Source organism: Carcharhinus amblyrhynchos, chromosome 14 (assembly GCF_965287045.1).
Source record: "Carcharhinus amblyrhynchos chromosome 14, sCarAmb.v2.hapA, whole genome shotgun sequence".
In the NCBI taxonomy this organism is placed as follows: Eukaryota; Metazoa; Chordata; class Chondrichthyes; order Carcharhiniformes; family Carcharhinidae; genus Carcharhinus; species Carcharhinus amblyrhynchos.
In genome coordinates this window covers 21,482,261-21,504,913 of record NC_137337.1, presented here as the reverse complement: position 1 = coordinate 21,504,913, position 22,653 = coordinate 21,482,261, and the positions used below count along the sequence as shown (strand labels likewise).

Genomic DNA, 22,653 nt, shown 5'->3' with positions numbered 1-22,653 from the left:
ACCTTGCATTTGTCCGGATTAAATTCCATCTGCTTTGTCCTTTCTCATGAGTATCTGAAAACTTTCAGAATTGTGGTCACTGTTCATCACATGTTCCCATACTGCAACTTTGGGCTGGGGTCATTCCCTAGTCCCAGGTCCAGTATTGTCCCTTTTCTAGTTGGACTATCTATATATTGTTCCAAAAAACCTTCCTGGATGCACTTAACAATTCCCCTCTATCCAAACCCCTAGTCCCAAGGGATTGCCAGTCAATATGAGCAAAATTATTTCTATATCTGTCCCAAAATCTGCTTATATATTCATTCCTCAGCCTCTTGTGGGCTGTTGGGAGGCCTGTAGTACACCCCCATCATAGTAACTGACCGCTTCCTGTTTCTGACCTCTATCCACGTGTTCTGTTATGATTCTTCCAAGGTGTCCTTTTGTACAGCTGTAATATGTCCCCTAACCAATATTGCAACCTCTTTTGTCTTCCCCTCTCTCACCCAAAATGCCTATATCTATTTAGCTGTCAGTCCTTCCTCTTTTTTAACCATGTCTCCGTTGCTGCAACCACATCCAAGTTTCCTCACATGAATCAAGGCTCTGAGATCATCTGTCTTAACTGTTATACTCCTTGCATTGAAGCAGATGCACTCCAGATCTCCAGGCCCACTGAGTTCGACCGCCCCCAGTCTGCTCTTCCTCTGAGCTAGCCTGGCTTTTGTCCCATCTCATCCCCAGTCTCTGCACTTGCTGAGCTACTGTTCCGATTCCCACCCCCGCCACACTAATTTAAACTCACCTGAACCACATTAGCACAGCTCCCAGTGTGGATTCTGGTGCCCCTCCAGTTCAGGTGTAACCTGTCCTTCTTGTGCAGGCCCCACCTTCCCTGGAAGACATCCCAATGATCCACAAATCTGAAGCCCTCCCTTTTGCACCTGTTCTTTAGCCACATGTTCAGCTGCACTAGTTCTGTTCCTAGCCTCACCAGCATGCAGCACTGGGAGTAATCCTGAGATTACTACCCCAGAGGTCCTGCTTTTCAATCTTCTACCTAAATTCCCCTTGCAGGACCTCGCTACTCTTTCTACCTGTGTCATTTTGTGCCAATGTGGACAATGACCTCTGTTTGATTTCCTACCCGCTTCAGGATGCTTTGTACCAGCTCAGAGACATCCAGAACCCTGGCACCAGAGATGCAAACTACCATCCTGGAGTCTCTTTCATGGCCACATCAGTGCCTGACTATTGAATGCCCTACCACTATTGCTTTGCCACGCTTTTCTCCCCCCCCACCCCACTCCTCCCCCCACCCGACTCCCCCCCACCCCTCCCCCCAAACCCGACTCCCCCCCACCCCACTCCTCCCCCCAAACCCGACTCCCCCCCACCCCACTCCTCCCCCCCACCCGACTCCCCACCCCACCCCATCCCACTCCCCACCCCCCACCCAAGCAGCCGTGGCTCTGGCCACCACTGTTGTTTGCTCCTGATGGACTTTCCTCCTCATCAGTATCCACACTGCTTCAGTGTGGTGTGGTTTAGGTACACAAAGTTTGCTGTTAAGTGGGGAATTTCAGGATTTTGGTCCATTAACAACCTTGGAGAAATATAACAGAAAACAATTTGCATTGTTTCATGTAGTGGTAGAATTAAGTTTATATTCATGGATAATCTTTATTAATTATTGCAAAGCTGTGCAGGTTAGGTTGATCAGCTATGCTAAAATGCCCCTTAATGTCAGGGTGATTAGCAGGGTGAATACACGGCATTACAGGATTAGACCCTGGGAGGGATTGTTGTCAGTGCAGACTCGATGGGCTGAATGGTGTCCTTCTGCACTGTAGGAATTCTAGGATGATAAAACTTGGATCAGTACTGCTTTGTGTTACTTTTAGCTATTGTACCAATGTTCAAAGGGCTGTTCAGTTTTGTGAAGAAAGCAGCACGAGAAACTGATATGTGCATATCATAAAAGTTTATAGGGCAGAACATTATCAGTAGCCTCTTAATCACTGTTGAGGAATTTAAGTGAGGGGTTATTAAAGACAAAATGTCTTTCATTACCTCAGAAATGATGTGGAGATGCTGGCTGAACATTTGAGCGTTCACGGGCATTCAGCATCTGATCTTCGGGTAAGCATTCTCCAAAGGCTGCCTTCAAGACACATGACAGTGCAAAATTGCTGAGCAGAAACTGATAGCCAAGTTCCGCACACGAGGACGGCCTCAGTCGGGTTCTTGGGTTCACGTCACACTGTCTGTAACTCCCATGGCTTGCAAAATCTCACTAACTGTTCTGGCTTAAGACAATTCACACTTCTTTAACCTGTGTTTAACCCTCTCTCCACTCACATCGTCTGCACCCGTAAAGACTTGATTACCTGTTCACATTTCAACCATTATCTTGTAATTGAGTTTGTGTCTATATATGCCTTGTTTATGAAACAAATCCTGCACTCACCTGATGAAGGAACAGTGCTCCAAAAGCTCGTGCGACCAAATAAACCTGTTGACTTGAACCTGGTGTGGTGAGACTACTTACTGTGCCTACCCCAGTGCAACACTAGCAACTGCACATCTGATCAAGTCAAGCTGGGTTGGAGTGGCACCTGAGGCTGACAGACAGAATCATGATGTGGCTTTAGAAGCTGCCCTCATGCAGAGATCATGAACAATTAGGAGAAGCCCAAGTTATGATCGATTCTTTCAATCAATTGCAAACAGAAACAAGGGAATGGGACCATTAAATTTGTGCTTGGGTTTATTAGGCTCTGTGCAGTCATCTTTTCTCTCAGTCAGAAGTTGGGGATCTGAGGCCCCTTGAGAAGGTGGGGTGGGGGGGGCGGTTTATAACTAGAGGGAATGTTGCATTGTGAAAATTATTTTTTAATGTGATGTTAAACCTACTCAAGTGGATGTGAAGGATCGTATAGCTCTATTTGAAGGTGGAGTAGTTTTCAGTGGTGCTTGCGGGAGCTGGCTGCAAGCTCAAATTGATATTACCACATTAGCACTTCAGACACTGAAGTAAAACGACACATGCTCAGGATGTGAAAAGTAGTGGTACTTCCTCACCACAATAAATGAGCAATGTATTTTATGGGCCAGTGGGAATTCATTCCTTCGTAAACAGATTACGGAACTGGGTACAAAAACATCATTTTCTGTCAACTGATCTCAGCTGCAGTCCATGTAAAGTTTAAGCGTATAGACAGACACAGAACGCCACACACATGGATTAGCCCACTTCCCCTAATACAAAGTTGAGGGGGGATATACTGGCACTGGGAGGGGTTGCAGAGGAGCTTCACTAGGTTGATTCCAGAGTTGAGGGGTTTGGCTTACGCGGAACTGAGTAGACCGGGGCTATACTTATTGGAATTCCGAAGAACAAGGGGAGGTCTTATAGAAACATATTATGAAGGCAACAGATGATACAAGCTGGGAAGTTGTTTCTACTGGTGGGTGAAACTAGAACTAGGGAGCATAGCCTCAAAATAAGGGGAATTTAGGGCTGAGTTGAGGAGGAACTTCTTCACACAAAAAGGTTGTGAATCTGTGGAATTCCCTGCCCAGTGAAGCAGCTGAAGCTCATTGAACGTTTTTAAGGCAAGGAAAGATACATTTTTGAACAGTAAAGGAATTAAGGGTTTTGGCGGGCGAGCGGGTAAGTGAAGCTAAGTCTACAAAAAGATCAGTCATTATCTTATTGAATGGCGGAGCAAGCTTGAGGGGCCAGATGACCTACTCCTGCTTCTAATTATGTTCTTAAACAAATCTGCTTGCAGACATTTCTTCGCCTGAATTTGGACACCCACAACCCTTTCACCTACAACCAATTCAACTCATCATTTATCTTTGAAAAAGTGAAAAGCAGAGACCCTCACCACCAATTTCTGCAGGACACCACTAAAAACCAACCTCCAAAAAAATCCCAGTGCGATCTATCATATTTTTCACATAGCCAATCCTTAACCCACTTCAAAAAACGCCCACAGGTTCTGCTGAGTATGCTAACCTGTTGTCCTGGACCTTTAGATATTCGTTAACAATGGAGAAGGGCTTGCTGTCACAGTAAGGGCAAGGCTAATGGTGCTTGCTGTTATTTAAGGGTAAACAGTACAGCAATTTCAGGTGAGATGAGTGCTTAAATGTAAATTTTTGAAAAATGCAATGAAATAAAAATGGAGGGTGGATGATGCATAGTGAGTTTTTCAAGCCTGTACTAGGCCTAAGAAAATAGGCACAAACATCTGTAAAGTGATAATCAGAGTGGTTTGCCAATCTGTTCCTACTTTACGAAAACCTTGAAATCTTTAATTTCCTGAAAGAAAACCTTTCCTTTCTTGCCTCACCTTCCAAATCATGCCAGGCAATTAAATGCAGGACAGTATGTTTCCAGACCCTCTTGAGGAGGGATTCACAGTCAGAGGTGGTCACACTCCTTATATAACTGTCTGCCATCCCCTGGGACGGGATCTGTGTAATAGTGACCCAAAAACTAGAAGTGGTTTTAATGATGCATACCTTTTCTGGGAAACTATTGACGCAAGACAGTCAGAACTATCCAACACTGCAATTTAAAAATTGGTTTCTTGGGCATTCCCAGGGCAGGGTAACTGCTCACTGGAAATCTGCACTTCCAACTGCAATTGCAAACTTTAGGACTAGAGGGCACAGCCTCAAGATAAAGAGGGGGCTGTTTAGAATGGAGTTGAGGAGGAACTCCTTCACTCAAAGGGTGGTGAATCTCTGGAATTCTCTGCCCGTTGACGTGGTGGAGGCTGCCACGCTCAATATTTTTAAGACGCGGGTTGATAGGTTTTTGATAGGCAAGGGGATTAAGGGTTATGGGGAGAGGGCGGGAATGTGGAACTGAGCCACGACAGATCAGCCATGATCTTACTGAATGGCGGGGCAGGCTCGAGGGGCTAGATGGCCTACTCCTGCTCCTATTTCTTATGTTTAGATGGAAATGTCCAGGGTAGCGTTCCACAGTGCATCTTTGGGATTCACCCAGTTACTGCTGTAACTTCTGAGCACCAGCAGTGTGTAAATTGAGAGGTAACGAGGAGAAAACTATGACTGGCAAAGAGAGTGAAATGAAAATAAAATGGTAGTTATTAAAAGATACCCTGAAAAATAATCTCCTATTTAATGCAACAGGAGGTAGACAAAGTGTACATGCTTGCATCTGTTTCCATCAGTAGTTTTAGCTGCCATAGTTCCCTTCTATCCAAAGCTCTATTTTACAGGGTGCTCAGTCATGGATGTTCTCAGTGGCATAGTGACTACCAGCTGTTTAACTCTGGCCTTGGGTGATTGTGTGGAGTTAACACATTCTCTGTGTTTCCTCCAAGTGCTCTGGTTTCTTCCCACACTCCAAAGATGTGCAGATTAGGTGAATTGACCATGCTAAGTTGTCCCTTGATGTCCCAAGATGTATAGGTGAGGGGAATTAGCAGGGTAAAATGCTCTATTGAGAGTCGGTGCAGACACACTGGGTCGGATGGCCTCCTGCTGCACCATAGGGATTCCATGATCATGACCAACAAAAAAGACTCTCCCACTCTTGGCACCTGCTGTATCAGAAGGATTTATTAGGTTGATGATCAACCTGTTTCACTACATTATAAACACATGACCATCAAGACCTGGAGTGGGACTTTGGTTCAGAGGCAGGAACACTGCCCACTACTGAGTAACATTCACAAGGCACACTGCAACAAGTCAGGAAGGTTCCTTCACAACACCACCCAAATCTGTGACCTATTTAGAAGAATAAGGAGGTGATAGGTGTATGGGAACACCCATTACCCACAAGTTCCCCTCCAAGCTAAACACTGATTTGGAACTGTAAGGCCATTCCTTCAAATCATTGGGTTAAAATCCCCAAACACCCCTCCTGACAGTAAAATGGGTGCACCCTAGACCATGAGGGCTGCAGCAGTTCAAGATGGCAGCTCACCAAAACCTTCCCTGGGGCAATTACGGACAGACTACAAATGCTGACCTTGCCAGCAACATAATCATCCCATGAACAAGTAAAACATTCAGAAATAGAAGTGTTTAAAACTACATTCTGATCAAATATAGGTGAAGAAATGCCTTAATGTTGCAAAGAGTTCTGAAGAAAGGTCATAAGGGCTATCTGAGCTGCTGAGTCTATCCAGTATCTTCTGTTTTTATTTCAGATCTCCAGCATCGAGTTTTTATATATTACCGCTGATAGCTACTTGCTATCTGAGTTACTGGGCAATTCTGTTGAAAGTTGATGAAAGATTAAAAAGATAATCCAGCTGACTACAAGTTCAATGATCAGGAACCAGCGCTGAAGGATCATTTTGCCAGCATTTTACTGTTCTACAAAATACACTTACAAAAACCCACACAGACAAGTTTGATTGTACTTTTTATTTTAAGCCCAGTGCAAACTGCAATTACTTTAGTTAACTGTGAGCTGTGTCACATACAAGACATTGCTGACCAGCAGAGCTAACACTGTTGGAGAATAGGGAAGAAAATCAATGATTAACACACAAAAACTGTTACAATATTTAAAGCCACAGGGTTCAAGGCAAGATTGTGATCTGAAAACCAACATTTAAAAGATCTTAGAATTGGAAAAAAAAATGCATGCTTGTGACAAAAATAATACTGTTCCGGTGCTTCCAACATAACATTGTAAAAACATTTTGTTCCACATTTTATTAAAAGAATGCAATGCATCTTTATTCATAGCTGTTCAACATTCAAATAATAACAATTAAATATATTTAATTATCAGTACATATACTCTTCAGTCATTTCATATACCTGTGACAATTTTGTTTTCTTTCAAGCCCTGCTATAGCTATAAGCCAGCCAAGAATTGTACCATGTGTTTAATATGGACTTTGAGCCCCCGCCCTGAAATATCCTTTGAACAGATAGCTTACAGCAATATAAAATGCACTACAGATTGCAGAAGACAGGCTGAATTTTCATAATCAGGTTGCGCCACTCTCCAAGTTGCCCTATGTATAGGTTTTGCTTGTATGTGACATCCTGATCTGCTGGGATAAATGATTTTCTGTCCAGCAGTTTTGGGGCTGAAATGGGCTCTTTCAAATCACTGTGCTAGCTCAAATTGGATTAAAAAATAAACTCTAGAAACCGGACAGTGATAACAAAAAGGAAACTCCCTATTTTCTTAGCAGAACACAACTAAATTAAAAAAGGTTAATGACTAACAGCTTTAGCACAAAATTTGTCTCAACAAAGAGAGGGAAGGTCATCACGAGTAACTTTAACTTGCTGGATGGAGAGCAAAAATGAGGAGTTGGAAAGTTAATGATCCAAGTGCAAAGAGGAAACAATCATAAAAGTAAAGGGAGCAAATATTGTTAACTTTTAATCACCATTGGATCCTGAAGAATCCCATACAGTATACAGATGTTCTGGCACAGTGAACACAGAAGGATTGTTGTCATGCATTTTTGATGGTTTTGAGTGGTTTCATATGAATTCACAAATCAACTTACAGTCCATAACATTCATATGATTACATTATAATTTGAAACACGTCATGTGTATCTATTTAAGTCCACAACCTTTGTGAATTGTTCCAATGAAGACTGAAGGGGCAACTTTATACTTTGAAAACAGCCAATTCCTACAACCACTGCAATCCGAAGGCAGTTAATAGGCTTTGTTATTTTACCAGGACTCCACAAATAATTGCACAATTATGTAATCCCCCCTCTCTGTATTTTGTTGGCCAGCTGAAATGCTCAGGGCTCTGGCTAATGAATTGCATGGACAGTTTGCAGAGGGATGGGAATATATTCTTCAACAGAACTTTTAACAGGAATTCACTGCTTTCCAGTGTGATCCCAATCTGGTATCAAACTTCCCAACAGGCCACTTCTGCATATGGCTTCACTTCCAGATCACCCATGTCTGCCATTCCCACATGCACATCATTTGCAAAGAGCAGATTTATCTCAGCAAAATTAATCAGGTGGTGGCACTCAGCCCAGGCAATTTCAACACAAACAACTCTCTTGTGTGGGTGTGCACAGGGAAATTAGGTCAAGGAAGCCAAATTTACTGGATGGCCAGTCAGACCTTGCCAACTGCTGATGGTCAATAGATTTGTTAACTTCAGAAAAACTGTATTGCAAAACGAATCTTAGTTCAGTTTTCACAAATGCAGAAGAGGAATTGCATTTAGTGCTTTAATAAATAGCATGTTACACCCAAAATATTCTTAGACTTTCAAGGACTAATAGTTCAGAATAAAATTTTAAATAAAAGTTTCCACTTTATTTATTTCCATAACGGGTTAAGACACTATCTTTGGTTTCAATCAGTTCTCTACTTCTACTTCACAACATGCACCATTGGAAAGAAAAAAAAAGAAAGCCTTTGTGTCTGAACAGAAAAGCACATCAGATTTTTAGCACTGAAGAAAAAGTATTTGTTAGTGATGTGTAACTATGAAAATTGTGTTCTCCTTCTGCATTCATTAAATATTACCATTCCAGAATGCCCATTTTGTAAGGGGCGCAGGAAACAGCTTTGGTTACAATATTCAAAAGTTTTAAAAAGAATTTCAAAAATGTGTTGCCCAAATTCCGACAAGCTTCATTTACAGACATGTGGAATAAAGAGAGGGGGAGTATCCCCAAAAAAATTGTGCATTAGCACCAACAGGATTATTGGACCACAATACAAGAAGTTCCAGTTTTAGGTCAAATGAATACATTATTAGTTTCAAGTGTAGTTTTACATAACCATAGATCTTTCCTACATTAAATCAATAGTGCACACTTAAGCAGGTTTTCCGTGACCCAAACACCAGAAACACCAAAAGCTGAAACAAAAATATGCATTCCTATGAAGGAACACACCTTCCTTATAAATCTATCCCCGTTTGAAGAACTACCTGCATATATTTTATACATCAGATCCACAACACTATTTGATGCTGTTATGAGTTGACTAAAGTGCCCAGCACTCAGTCAGCACATGTCCAGCGTCCCTGGTAAAAACCTAGCCCTTACAGCTCTAATAAAAAATTCCATTTGAGAGAGCTTATATAAAAGGACAAGTGACATTACACTCTTTGCCCTTTAGGTTTTCTTCATTAGCATAAGGATAGTAGGGGGAAAGGTGTAATGTTTGAGCCTGGACAGTGGTCAGCAAATTACTCCATGATACAGTGGCCTGATCTTATCCAAGCTCCACACATTCAACTGAAGCTCATTGGATAGCAAGGTCATTAGGTTGAATTAAAGTCTCAATGACATCAAACCGACAGCAACGTCCTTTTGTTGTCATTCCAACTCAAACAACTAACTTGTTACGGTGCAGGGTTTGAACCACTGATCTTACTAGTTCCTGTGGTACAGTGACATAGAACAGTCGTTAAGCACGCCATGTACTATCGTTGGAAAGGAATGCAAATTGCAGTCAAAATCCAGGGAAGTTCAGCTGCTTTTGCAGCAGGGATAATTCATTATCTTCCTACAGTTTGCAGATTTTTAAAAATAGTAACGCAAGATGACTAATATACAATAATGATATGTAATGTCACTGAAGGTAGAAGCTTCTAAATAAATCTGTAACAAGTGAATCATAACCTACCCCACAGAGGCAATAAAAACAGATGGTGCATGATCAATAAAACCCAGGTTTACATTTTTAAAAAAGGCGAAAAGGTTGCTCAAGGCAAAGTGGCTTCCAAAATATGATACATTCTTGAAGGGAACTGGAACCCATATACTCCCAATCCACGTGCCCTACACGATCCAAAAATACTGTAGCACAATTGGCTAGTACTGTGAAGTAAATCACATTATCTTCAGTTATACAAATATATTTCTTATTGTTTTACCAAATACTAAACAAGGTAGTGTATTTGAGAAATATTCTAATTATTCCCCCTCTTTCTGCTCCATGTTACATCCTTGAATATTTTACCTCAGGAGTACTGTGGTATCAATGATAGTGAACTCCTTTGTTATATCTAGAGAATGTAATGGAATGGTACAGGAAGAAAATACACTGTCAAGTGCAGGAGTTGCACTTTTTACAAACACTCTAGATGTTTAGCACACAAGTTAATCTTCAATCTGCATACCCACGTGACTCTAAGCAAAACACCCCATCGGAGGAACATTCAGAGGCCCTTCGATGTTTCTTTTTCACTAGTACCCTTCACGGTCATTCAAGACACAACATAAACTTGCAGACAAGACATTTACACAGCTTTGCATTAACGGAAGTGAAAATCATTTCAGAGAAAGGCGAGTTGATAGAGGGGCAACAAAACTCTGACTACCCTTAAAATCCAAGATTTTTTTAAAGTCAGATTTTTGCAGTGAGCTCTCAACAGGATAACAGTCCATAGTACACACTACAGCAACAGGTTTATCTCTGACAAACATTTTTATGGAGACAAAACTGGAGCATCTGATTTGTAAGACAAGAATGAAGTCAGAATTGGTGGCAAGTTCAAAAGCAGAGCTATAGTCAGTCTGTCTTCAGACTGACGTGTAATACAGCAAACTAAAACATTTATTGGGCTTTCTGCCATAGGGATTACAGCTGAGGGTGTGACAAAAGCTGGGACAGAAAATTTCCATACACCAGATGAAAAATTGAAAAAGTTCTATTTAATGACAACATGGCTGTGGTTAATGCTGTGTACTGACATGCACAGCTTGAGTTCCTGTTGCTGTAAGTGATTTTGCAAGTCACTCAAGCCACTTTCACAGGCCAATAACAGCCAATAATAATGGGGAAATGGTGCAAAACACTGAGGTTGAGAAACAGATGCACTAAAAAAGTTTTTTTTTTGTAGGAGCGTCATATTCCAACTGGGAAATGTGCAGGAAGTTTCAAATAACAAGCTCACCCTCCGAGAAAGATGGACTGTCCAGGTTCTATAGAGTAATCTTAAAATGAATGCAGCTTTTACATCCTTTATGACACATGCCACAGAATAGGGAAGTCAAGGACAACCACCATTAGAAGAGATTTTTTGAAAACCATTAACAGTCTCTTCACATGGCAGCAGATTCACCACATCCTGTATTACTTATGGGACAACACTGCAAAGCTATGTAGGGAAAAAAAACAAACCGTTATGGTGGAGTTTTTCAGTGAGGGAAATCATTAGTATCTTTAACATTATGCTGCCATAGTAGAAAGCCATGCATAGATTGAGTCCCAAATCCTACGTGGACTCTAAAATGTGGGAGCTAAACAATTCAAGTTTAACTAGAAGATCTCTGGCTGAAAATTTAAACACAAAGGAATAACTTGTATATCAAAAGCACTGAATCTAGTGTCACCATTTCAAAACATCAAAGCTAATGGCATCTTGTATCCCAATGCTCCAGAGCTTGCATTAAAAACAGGTCTGACTAAATCAAAACCGGAAAAAACTATTTAAAACAAAAGTCAAGTGCCCAGATGAAACGCTTTACAATTTCAGTACTTAGACGATTTCAATTGTGAAGGAAGAGTGTGGCCCAAATTTAAACAATTAACGGGACTAAAACCCCAACATGATGGAAGGGAATGTCAGAGAAAAGTGCTGCAAACATCCGAGGCAGTTAAAATATATGATATCACTATTAAATTACAGCAATTCTTATGCAATAAACTAAAAGGCACAATTGATAAGCTGTTAGATACCTGAAGTTTGAGTCTTTGTTATTACTATATTACACTCTTATTCATTTTGCACATATTTAATCAGCTTTTGCAGGAACTTCCAAAGAGCTTTCATAACCATCAAGAGTTCCTTTGCTTCATATGCTCTTCTGGGGGCTATATCAGAAATCCTTCCATCCAGATAGAGGGAAAACAACCAACTTAAGTTTGTGGTCACACCTCAGCACTGTCTTCCATGCAACTACCCAGGCTTTGTATGCAGCCAAACAGATGTCTTTTCAGGGGCATGGGCAGAACAAGTTTTAAATGGAAATGTTCCATTTCATTTACTTTGCGTCCCTGCTTACAATTAATAGCTCTATCAAAAAGACTATGTCCTCCCATCATGAGAGATTCAGGTAATTAAATAAGGAAGGAACCAGAAACAGGGCCACGAATCCCACCATGCCGTACGTCATGTAACGATACGGAAGTTCCACTTCCATTCTCTTCCGTGCCTGGCGGATGTCAGTGCATGGAATACGAAATATCTTGCAGGCCAGGGGGATAGTGCATGCTTTCAGCACTGCTCTGGTTACTAACAGGACCACCACCCCAATTGCAAAACGTAGAAAAGCTCTTGTAATGAGATTAAATGTGATTGCTGGGGGAGAAAATGGCAGAGCATCAAGGGGAGGGTCTGGCAATATGCCAAACATGTGATTGAAATGAGATGCACAAGCGATACCTGCGCCTGTACCTAGAATTTCAGCAGTGTCACCACGTGATGTGCTCCATGTGTCGAGCGTAAATGAGAAGAGTCCCATTCCTAGGTGAAGGCTGATGATGAATAAAGGGGCATACTTGTAGGTCAAATTGAAGTTGTCAATTAGATCCAAAGCTGGGTGGAAGATGATTAGGATCAGAATGCTGTAAAGCACACCAGCGATGATATCCTGTTAGAGAAGAAATAGAGAGTCAATATGTGCACAAATAGTGCATCAGAATATAGCAAGTAAGTATTCACTTCAAAATTAGTAAAAGCTGTCAACCTATGACTTAATGTGCTTCAACAATCTTGTATACCAGAAGTTGCTCCACTACTGGTGGCTATACTCCCAGTTGCCATTATTCTAATCTCGAGTTCTTCTCTAAACCTCTCTGCTTTTTGACTGTTTGTTCTCCTTTAAGACATCCTTAGCACAAAAATGTTTCTCTTGCAAGGACAGCTTTAAATAAATCAAAATCATGGAGACTGAACTCCCTGATCTGCACAGTACATTCCTTTCCTCACTTCTCTTTGTGGAATTCTCCACAATGTCCTTAACTGCATACATCAAAAATCACACAAAAATTGGTTTCCCAGTGGGTTAAAATCTTGAAACTAGACCCCAGGTAACAGTAACCAAACTGAAATAATTAGCATGGTCAGAAACAGATGACTCCAAAAGGCAATTTGGCAAAGAAGCCAAAGAGTGTTTGAGAGGTAACTTTGGCAAAGTTACCTCTCAAACACTTGCCCAACCCAAGTTAAACTGCAAAACACTGTTTACACGACAACACAAACTAATGTAAACACCATTCATCTACAATATTACAGTGGAATCAAAGGGACGTTCCCATACGGCAATGTGTTGTGCTAAAGGGAAGACAGTAAGTGGACCAGTAAATAGAAGCAGGTTAGTAGCACAGGAATGAAAGGGGCAGAGATACTCTTCACTATTTTTCTTCCAGAATTATGAAAGATCATCTTGCTTCTAAAAAAAAAAAGTGCTGTAATTGTTGTCAGACTATCACTTTGCTGTAATAGGGATTCCTCCACAGGTGTGTCAAAAGTGAGAGAGAACGTTGTGGCTGTAGGATTCAGTATTTTCCAGACATCTCCGATGCTGGGTGATCCACTGATGTGGAATTTCACCCTTAGAGAAAGGGATGTTGTCCTGCTCTAAGTGTTTGTTATTTGTTGGGTTGGTAGTTTCCTTGTCCAACTTGATGCTTTATTGTGTGGCAATTCCACAATTTGTTGATTTAACCTTACATTGTACTCAAAAGTCTCCTACCTGGCATTCTATAAATGCTATCTCTGTGATTATGTACTGGTTAGTCAGGCTATAGTTATCTTTGGCTTTGAAGTCCACACTATTTAGATTCCTCATCATTCCAGTGCCTTTGCACTGTCACACCTTACCTTTGCCTAATCTTTATCCCACCTTGTTCTCCCTACCCAATCCCATCTTGCTCTTTCCAAGCTCAAGTGCAGGAACCAAATCTTGTGCTGTAACTCGCTTCACAATAAGCTGCTGACTTCCCAACTTTCCTTCCTGAACCTCACAACAGCAGATATTGTAAGTGATTCATTTATCTCACATACTGTTGTTCCCCTTCCTTTTAAATTGCTGATAGTTGACTTACTTATTATCACAGCATTATAATTCTCGGCAATCCTCTCCAACCCCTCAAAGCTCATGTCTCATTTTTGTACTGCAATCCAGATATAGAGGAGACATAATAAGGCAGGCCAAGATACAAATAAAAAAGGCAGAGGGAGATGGAGATGAGGCAAAAAAAAAAACAAGAGCAGAAAGAAATGAGAATTAGATGATAAAACAGAAGAAAAAAAGGACATGGTCAATCTCACATATTGCGCAAGCTTTTCTATCCTTTCAGCTAGCGTACTGGGCTTCCAAAGAAAATCAAGGTCAAAATTTACCAGAATTTTGAAAGCACTAAACCTACAAATTGAGAGCATACTTAGCCATATCTTGTCACTTTTAAACATCAAACCTGTTCGCTAAAACTTCAATTTACCCTGCCAATAATGCCCAATTGCCCATTATTGCCTAAAAGTTCTACACTATATCCATGTTGGTCTAGTCATAAGCTACAGCAACGTTCAAACTTTATCAACCAGAAACTACATCAATATCAAATGATATAATTTAACTTCAAGCCTTTAGTTTGATAAAATGGTTCACATTCAGAATTAGAAACGTGTAATCTCAATAGTGGTTTCTCTTCCTGCTCCTGCACCACAACCACAGGAGCACTGGTTTCTCTCCACTGCCTCTTATGTAAAGAAACTGCCAGCCTTGGGTGAGCGGCAATTTCTATTAACTGATCAAGAATAAAACCTTCATCTAATCAGCTACTAACTTTTTCCCCCAAGCATTGACTCGAGCTGAATCAAATTGCAAATTCGATGCCCCATCCGTTGCTCAATGGAGCTTCCAACACCACATATTCTGCATCACAAAGATTGCATTATTGCCCAGCTCTGCTTCTTTTTCCAGCCCATCTGCCACTGGAACCCTTTCAAACGACAATTCCAACACTCTTAGCTGACTCCCATCTTTGTGAACTTCAGCTCGTCCAAAACTCTGCTGCCCATACTTCACCCCGCATCAGTACTTGTTCACCAATCAACTCTTTGCTTACCTATATCAGCTCCCAATTCATCCTCATGTGTAAACCCCTACAATGGCCTCACTCTGCTTTACATAGCCAAAAGTCCATTTTCCCCAACATAAAATGCTATTGCCTGAAGTTAGCTGTATTAGCTAACAGCACATCTATCACATTGCCAAATCCTGCATCATCCTCTAAACAAGAGTATGAGCATGAAGCCTTAGTCGTTGCTCATACTAGTTTTTACATGATGATTGGAATAACTACACAATACTAAGAACCACACATTTCTAGGCTGTGTGTCAATTGGAGGGAAGATGATTTCCTATGGAGGAAAATAACAAAATGCAACCAAACCCAGAAAAGAATGTTATCTGCCCAGACCAACAAAGGTGGCAATTAAAAAAATCCTATCTTTGAATAAAAAGCTAAAAAGCATTTTTGTGCACTCATTTTTAAATAGATCTGTTTGTGTTACAGCAGATAATCCCATAACTGCATTGCCAGCATGCTAATACAGTGACCTGATGGCATGTCTTTTCAATAAAAGACATGCCAAGTCTTTGGTGACTCAGTGATTACAAGCAACAATAGTGAGCCACGTAGCCAATAAGGTTGCCCAGACTCATACTCCAGCCAATGCTGAGCTTTCCGGCTCAGAAGTACCAGCAAGAGAAGCATCATGTTGTAACTAGTTTCAGCACCCCATGGCTCAAAGTATACACCCACAAGACAGCAACATGTTCAGTCACAGTTGTAATCTTCCAAGAGTTAGCACTTAGAAGACAGGTGGTGAGGAGGGAAGTACTATACCAAATTAGGAGAATAAATTTATGTTAAAGGCATGATGAAAGATGGTGTCAATTTTCCAACTCAACTGCATGAACAAGGGTGCTATTATAGCCTTGCTGACAAACATGTTCAGGGTGTATTTTCAAGGGCACAATGCATCTCAGCACTACTGACCATAAAAATTGTGGCTACATGTTTCTGTCATGCTTTCATACCTTGCACTGCCAGGGTGTTACTTCTGTGAGGTATTAGGATAGAGGTTTTCAAGCACATTAAATATCTGCTGGATAACAGCTGGTAAGATATCCATAATTCCTACCACTCCTGAAAATTTTTTTTGAAAACGTGATAGCTATGTCAAAGCAACAATACTTGCAGTGCTAATCAGAAAACCATTGCCCTTCAAAATGGAGAATATATAGTAATTTATGGGAATGCTCCTGGCACTATGCATCCCATACCATCAGCTATGGAAAACCTGTAACACCACTCCTGGGGAGGAAAGAAAGAAAAAACCCATACCATTAAATAGATGAAGGGAGGAGGAAAGAAAAATGAACCTTATAGGTTGCAGCTGTGAAGGTTGCATTTTGTCCAGAACTCCACTGGCGGTTGCAGATTCAAGCAAGGAGCAGTTGAAGGTAGCAACACCAGAATAGTATGCACATAATCATTGATATATTACACTTCAAATCCATTTAAATTAACAGGTAATCCTAATCAAAAGTAATGTAGTTAGAGATCTTGTGGTTCACTCACCAGAATAGAATGCATTCCCATGTAGAGTCGACTGAGACATACAAGGATACACCAACTTGATGCCAGGAGTAGTCCAAATGCATATGGATACTGACAAAAAAAAAGTTTTAAAGTTAGCAATGAACAATTCATAACTAAGTGATATTCAAGCCATAGCAAAATTAGATACACTTATACTTATTAAGTAAAATGGGTATTAGCATGTTAAGTGCAGAACAGGTTCTATTGTTTCTAACAGATAACATATCTAAAGAATGTTCATCTTTTATAACTTCACTCCGAGTTTCATATTAGTTCTACTGGAGTGAGTGCTCATTGACATTGCCCTCTTAACGTGGGAAGTTGGGAGAGAAAAGGGTACCACATATTATTTGCAACATTAGGAACAGTACAACACTAACACTGACAGATTAAAAATCTCAGAAATGCTTTCCTAGTCCTTCAAATACAGGAATAGATCTTTCCAACTGCACCTGTCTTACAAAAAAAAAATCACAGACTGCACTTCAGCTCAGGTTACAATGTGGATTACAAGGTGGTAAAACCATTACTGCCATTTGTACGCTCTGCACAAAAAACATAACTAGGTATTCATTAAAAAAGATTGGTTGCACATATTAAAGTGCTTTAACTGGTATAATTAAAGTTGTAAAATCGAAACCAATCTCAGTCAGTGGTAATAGTGCACTGTTAATTTGTATCCACTTTTGGATCAGGGTGAGAAAATAGTAGCAAATTGCTGATTTAGGATTCCATAGCCCATTATATCAACTCAGTCATCAGTAAAGCAAATTTTGTGCTTTGACATACCTAGATATTTATCTTGCAGTTGTTTGGAGAAATAGAAGGAATATTTTTGTAGAAATGACAGAAAGGAGGCTATGCAGCCACTTGTGCCAGTGTGAGCCCCTTAATAGGATCAGCAATTCAAATCTCATTTCTGTACCCTGGTTTTGTATTCTTCCTTTTCAAGTACTATGCAGTTGGAATCTCTGCTTAAAGAATACAATTTCTTCCCCAATAGGTAATGCCCCTTTTTTCCAGGTACAATTCTTGTATATTTTTGGCACTGTCTCAAGTGCCTCTGTATCCTTTTTATACTATGACCAGAACTGAACATGTTACTCTTGCGTGTGGTATAAGTTTAGCATATCTTCTCTATACTCTATCCAAATAGAAATACTTTTGCTTATTTAAAAAAGGTCTCAACCGATAGTTATATTTGGTGATTTACATAAGAAATAGGAGGAGTAGGCCATCTAGCCCTTCGAGCCTGCCCCGCCATTCAATAAGATCATGGCTGATCTGTCGTGGCTCAGTTCCACTTTCCCGCCCTCTCCCCATAACCCTTAATCCCCTCGCTTATCATACGCATGGATCCCTTTGCTTCTCTACTCCATTCAGACTTTTATTTGCCAAGTAACATATAGCCTCTTTTACTTTCAAAGATGTAATGTCTCATTCATGTGTTGAGGTTCATTTGCCAATTACATGGCCAATCAGCAAATTTGCTGCAGTCAAGTTTTTAAATATTCATTCATAGGATATGGGTGTTGTTGGCTGACCAACATTTATTGCACATCCCTAGTTGCCCTTGAGAAGGTGAAGGCAAGCTGCTTTCTTGAATGCCGTTAGGGAGGGAATTCCAGGATTTTGACCCAACGAATGCAAAGGAACAGCGTACTCGTTAGAGTTTAGAAGAATGAGGGGAGATCTCATTGAGACGTATAAGATGATGAATGGGGTGGATAGGATAGAGGTGGAGAGACTCTTCCCGCTCAAAAAAGACAGTAGGACTAGGGGGCACAGCCTCAAGATAAAGGGGAGGCAGTTTAGAACGGAGTTGAGGAGGAACTTCTTCACTCAAAGGGTGGTGAATCTCTGGAATTCTCTGCCCGTTGAAGTGGTGGAGGCTGCCTCACTAAATATTTTTAAGAAGCGGGTTGATGGGTTCTTGATAAGAGAGGGGATTAAGGGTTATGGGGAGAGGGCGGAAAAGTGGAACTGAGCCACGACAGATCAGCCATGATCTTACTGAATGGTGGGGCAGGCTCGAAGGGCTAGATGGCCTACTCCTGCTCCTATTTCTTATGTTCTTATTTCCAAGTCAGGATTGAGAGTGGCTTGAAGGAGAATTTGCAGGTGGTGCTGTCCCATTTATCTGCTGCCCTTGTCCTTCTAGATGGAAGTGGTTGTGGATTTTGAAGATGCTGTCTAAGCATCTTTGGTAAATTGCTGCAGTGCATCTTGTAGATAGTAGCAGCAGTGTGCACTGAGCGTTTGTGGTGGAGGGATTGAATGTTTGCAGATGTGGTGCCAATCAAGCGGGCTGCTTTGGCCTGAATGATGTCAAGCTTCTTGAGTGTTGTTGGAGCTGCACCCACCCAGGCGTGGGGAGTATTCCAACACATTCCTGACTTGTAGATGGTGGACAAGCTTTGGGGAAATCAGGAGGTGAATTACTCGCTCTAGTATTCCTAGCCTCTGGGCTTTCCTTTAGCCACTGTGTTAATGTGGCGAGTCCAGTTGAGTTTCTGGTCAATGGTAACCCCAAGGATGTTGACCATGGGGAGTCAGTGATGGTAACACCATTGAATGTCAAGGGGTGGAGATTAGAGAGCGTCTCTCTTATTGGTAAATCATTTACAGCACACAAAATGCCAGGCAATGTTACTTGTCAACGCAAGCCTGGATATTGTCCAGATCTTGTTGCATTTGAACATGGACTGCTTCAGTACCTGAGTCGTCGAATGGTGCTGAACAATCATTGGTGAACATCCTCACTTCTGACTAATGATAGAGGGAAGGTCATTGATGAAATAGCTGGAGTGTTAGGCTTAGGATATTATCCTGAGGGGCCCCTGCAGAGATGTCCTGGAGCTGAGATGACTGATCCGCCACAACCATTTTCCTATGTACTAGGTATGACTCCAACCAGTGGTTGGCCTCCTGATACCCTTGATTCCAGTTTTGCTAGGGCTCCTTGATGCCACATTCGGTTGAATGTGGCTTTGATGTCAAGGGCTATCACTCTCATCTCTGGAATTTAGCTCCTTCGTTCATGTTTGAACCAAGGCTGTAAATGAGGTCAGGAGCTGAGTGACCCTGGCAAAACTCAAACTGGACATCACTGAGTAGCTTATTGCTGTGCAGGTGTTGCTTGATAGCACTGTCAATGACCCCTTCCATCACTTTACTGATGGTCAAGAGTAGACATTGGGCAGTAATTGGCTGGGTTGGATTTGCCTTGCTTTGCGTACAGGACATACCTGGGGGCAATTTTCCACATTGTTGGGTAGATGCCAGTGTTGTAATTATACTGGAACAGTTCGTCTAGGGGAGTGGCAAGTTCTGGAGCACAAGTCTTCAGTACTACTGCTGGAATGTTATCCATTGCCTTTGCAGAATCCAATGCCTCCGTTTGAGTGATTCGAATTGGCTGGAGACTGACATCTGTGATGCTGGGGACCACTGAAGGAGGTTGAGATGGATTATCTACTCTGCACTTCTGGCTGCAGATTGCTGCGAATGCTTCAGTCTTACCTTTGGCACTGATGTGCTGGGCTTCTCCATCATTGCAGATGGGGATATTCGTGGAGCCTCCTTCTCCAGTGAGTTGTTTAATTGTCCACCACCATTCACAACTGGATTTGGAAGGACTGCAGAGCTTAGATCTGATCCGTTGGTTGTGGGGTCGCTTAGCTCTGTCACTTGCTGCTTTTGCCAGTTGGCATGTAAGTAGTCCTGTTTGGTAGCTTCACCAGGTTGACACCTCATTTTTAATGATGTCTAGTGCTGCTCCTGCACTCTCCATTCAACCAGGGTCAATACCCCGGCTTGATGATAACGGTTGAGTGGGGGACATGCCAGGCCATGAGGTTGCAGATTACGCTGGAGCACAGTTCCGCCCACAGTGCTTCATGGATGCCCAGTCTTGAGTTGCTAGATCTGTTTGAAGTCTGTCCCATTGTGTGGCATGGTGACAGTGCCACACAATGTGAAGGCAGCACTTTGTTTCCACAAGGACTGTACAGTGTTCACTCTTACCGATATTGGCATGGACAGATGCATCTACAGCTGGCAGATTGGTAAAGAGGAGCTCAAGTATGTTATTTCTTTTTGTAGGTTGCTTCACCATCTGCTGCAGACCAGTCTAGCAGTTATATCCTTTAGGACCTGACCAGCTCGATCAGTAATGCTGCTGCTGAGCCACTTTCATGGTGGACACTGAAATCCCCCATCCAGAGGATATTCTGCACCCTTGCCATCCTCAGTGCTTCCTTCAAGTGTTGTTCAACATGGAGTAGTACTGATTCATCAGCAGAAGGAGAATGGTACATGGTAACCAATAAGTGTTAATATTACAGCCTTCCACAACTGGGAGGGATCTGCAAATTTAGTAACATAATTGACTCGAGTCATTCTGAATACCAGTCCTTATTGGGACCCCACATTCCATCTTCTGCCAGTCTGAATAGCTAGCTCTCCTTGCCCTCCGATTTCTGTTTCATAACTAACGTAGTTAGCTATTCTGAAACTTGTCCCCCATTTGCTCCTACCTTATTCAGCCATCTATTAAGTGACTACTAAGTTACCTCCACTACATTGTCCATTCCCACCCTGTTTTCTCTTCACCATAAAGATATAAGGCAGCATCAATTTCAAGTTTATCATTTCCATTTCTCTACTTTAGTTGGGCTTCTATTATTTTTCCTACCACTGCTGTTTCACTGAGAGGATTGAGGTTATATCACATCAATATTTTAAATGCTCGTTGTCAATCAAGATTCCATAAATGCTCCTAATATGAAAGAAACTACGTCTATCAAAGAAAAGAGGCAGTTAAAAGGCCGATGGTAAACTTTTCAGCAACAGTAAAGATAAAATTTGCTTTCACATAACACAACAGCTCACCATGGCACATTTTTATTGGGAGTGCAGAAACAATGTTGGACTTGATGCAACCTAATCAGTTTTACAAATAACTGCTTGCACTGAAATTCCCCCATGACTGGATTTTACTGGTTCTAGATAAGGACAAAATAGTTTACCAGTCAAGAGCATTCTGATCCACCCCTATTGTATAAACACTGGCTTAAAAAAAATCAGTACAACTTTCCTACTTTGCAATGTGTTTATATGTAGACTAAATAATCAGCAGGCATACTTAAAGTTCTAGTCACGTAACTACTCAAATTCTGATGTGCCAGTTGTTTATTTATCCTTTTCTACTACTCATCTACTTTCATTAGGATATGTGGCTCTTGGCAAAATGTGTCTGCAGCACTCAGACACCTTCTGGCACTGCTCTAAGGAACACTGTCCTGTTCCAACTGACTGAACCTAGGATGGAATTGTACAACTTTTTTTTGCAGTTTGTGATGGTATTAGAATCGCATGCAACAGATTTGAACTGACTAAAGAATATAAAATAAATTGGGAAATCAAAGCAGAAAAATGCACACAGGAAATAAACAGAAGCCCACAATTGGCAGACAACCAGACTCCACACCCTTGTGCTGACCATTCTTGAAACACTTGTAGAAAAGCACCAGTAGTTAGGGACGTCTTTCAGGAGTACCAAAGCAATTAATTGAAGACAAGTTTCTAGAACAACATGTCAATATTAAACAGTTTTAAAAATGAACAGATAAATAAACAGGGCAACCCTCTCTTACAAAACGCCCTTAAAAATGGTTACCCTGAGCAAATTTTAAAAATTCTGAAAGGGATTTATTTATACATTAAATGGGCATGCCCAACACAGATATCCAGCCTAATTGGTGCACCATCTAATAAACCCACAACTGCATATTTATAGCCAAAATTACCAGATTAGCACTCATGCAGATTTGCTTATACAAAATGCATAAATACATTTTGCTTAATAGCGTGATGAAAAATGAAGCACTATCTAATCTCTAAGTGCAATTCTGCTGCCGTTTTATAACCAACACTACTTAACTTCCAGGAGCAACTCATCAAAGCACAACCATAGGTCAAATAATAAATGCTGGAAATGGACAATGTTACTGCATCACAATCAAAATAATCAGATAT

At 41.2% G+C, this 22,653-nt stretch overlaps 1 protein-coding gene across 1 annotated transcript in view; it reads right to left on the bottom strand.

Moving 5' to 3' along the window:
* Positions 1-6,403: 6,403 nt before the first annotated feature.
* Positions 6,404-22,653, bottom strand: part of sgpp1b (sphingosine-1-phosphate phosphatase 1b) — a 30,587-nt gene continuing 14,337 nt past the window's right edge. Inside the window, exons 2-3 of the mRNA XM_080202389.1 lie at positions 16,594-16,683; positions 6,404-12,593 (exon numbers count right to left, since the gene is read on the bottom strand). Of these exons, the coding sequence (XP_080058515.1) occupies positions 12,042-12,593; positions 16,594-16,683 (642 nt within the window). The 3' untranslated portion in view covers positions 6,404-12,041. The remainder of the gene's footprint in view (positions 12,594-16,593; positions 16,684-22,653) is intronic.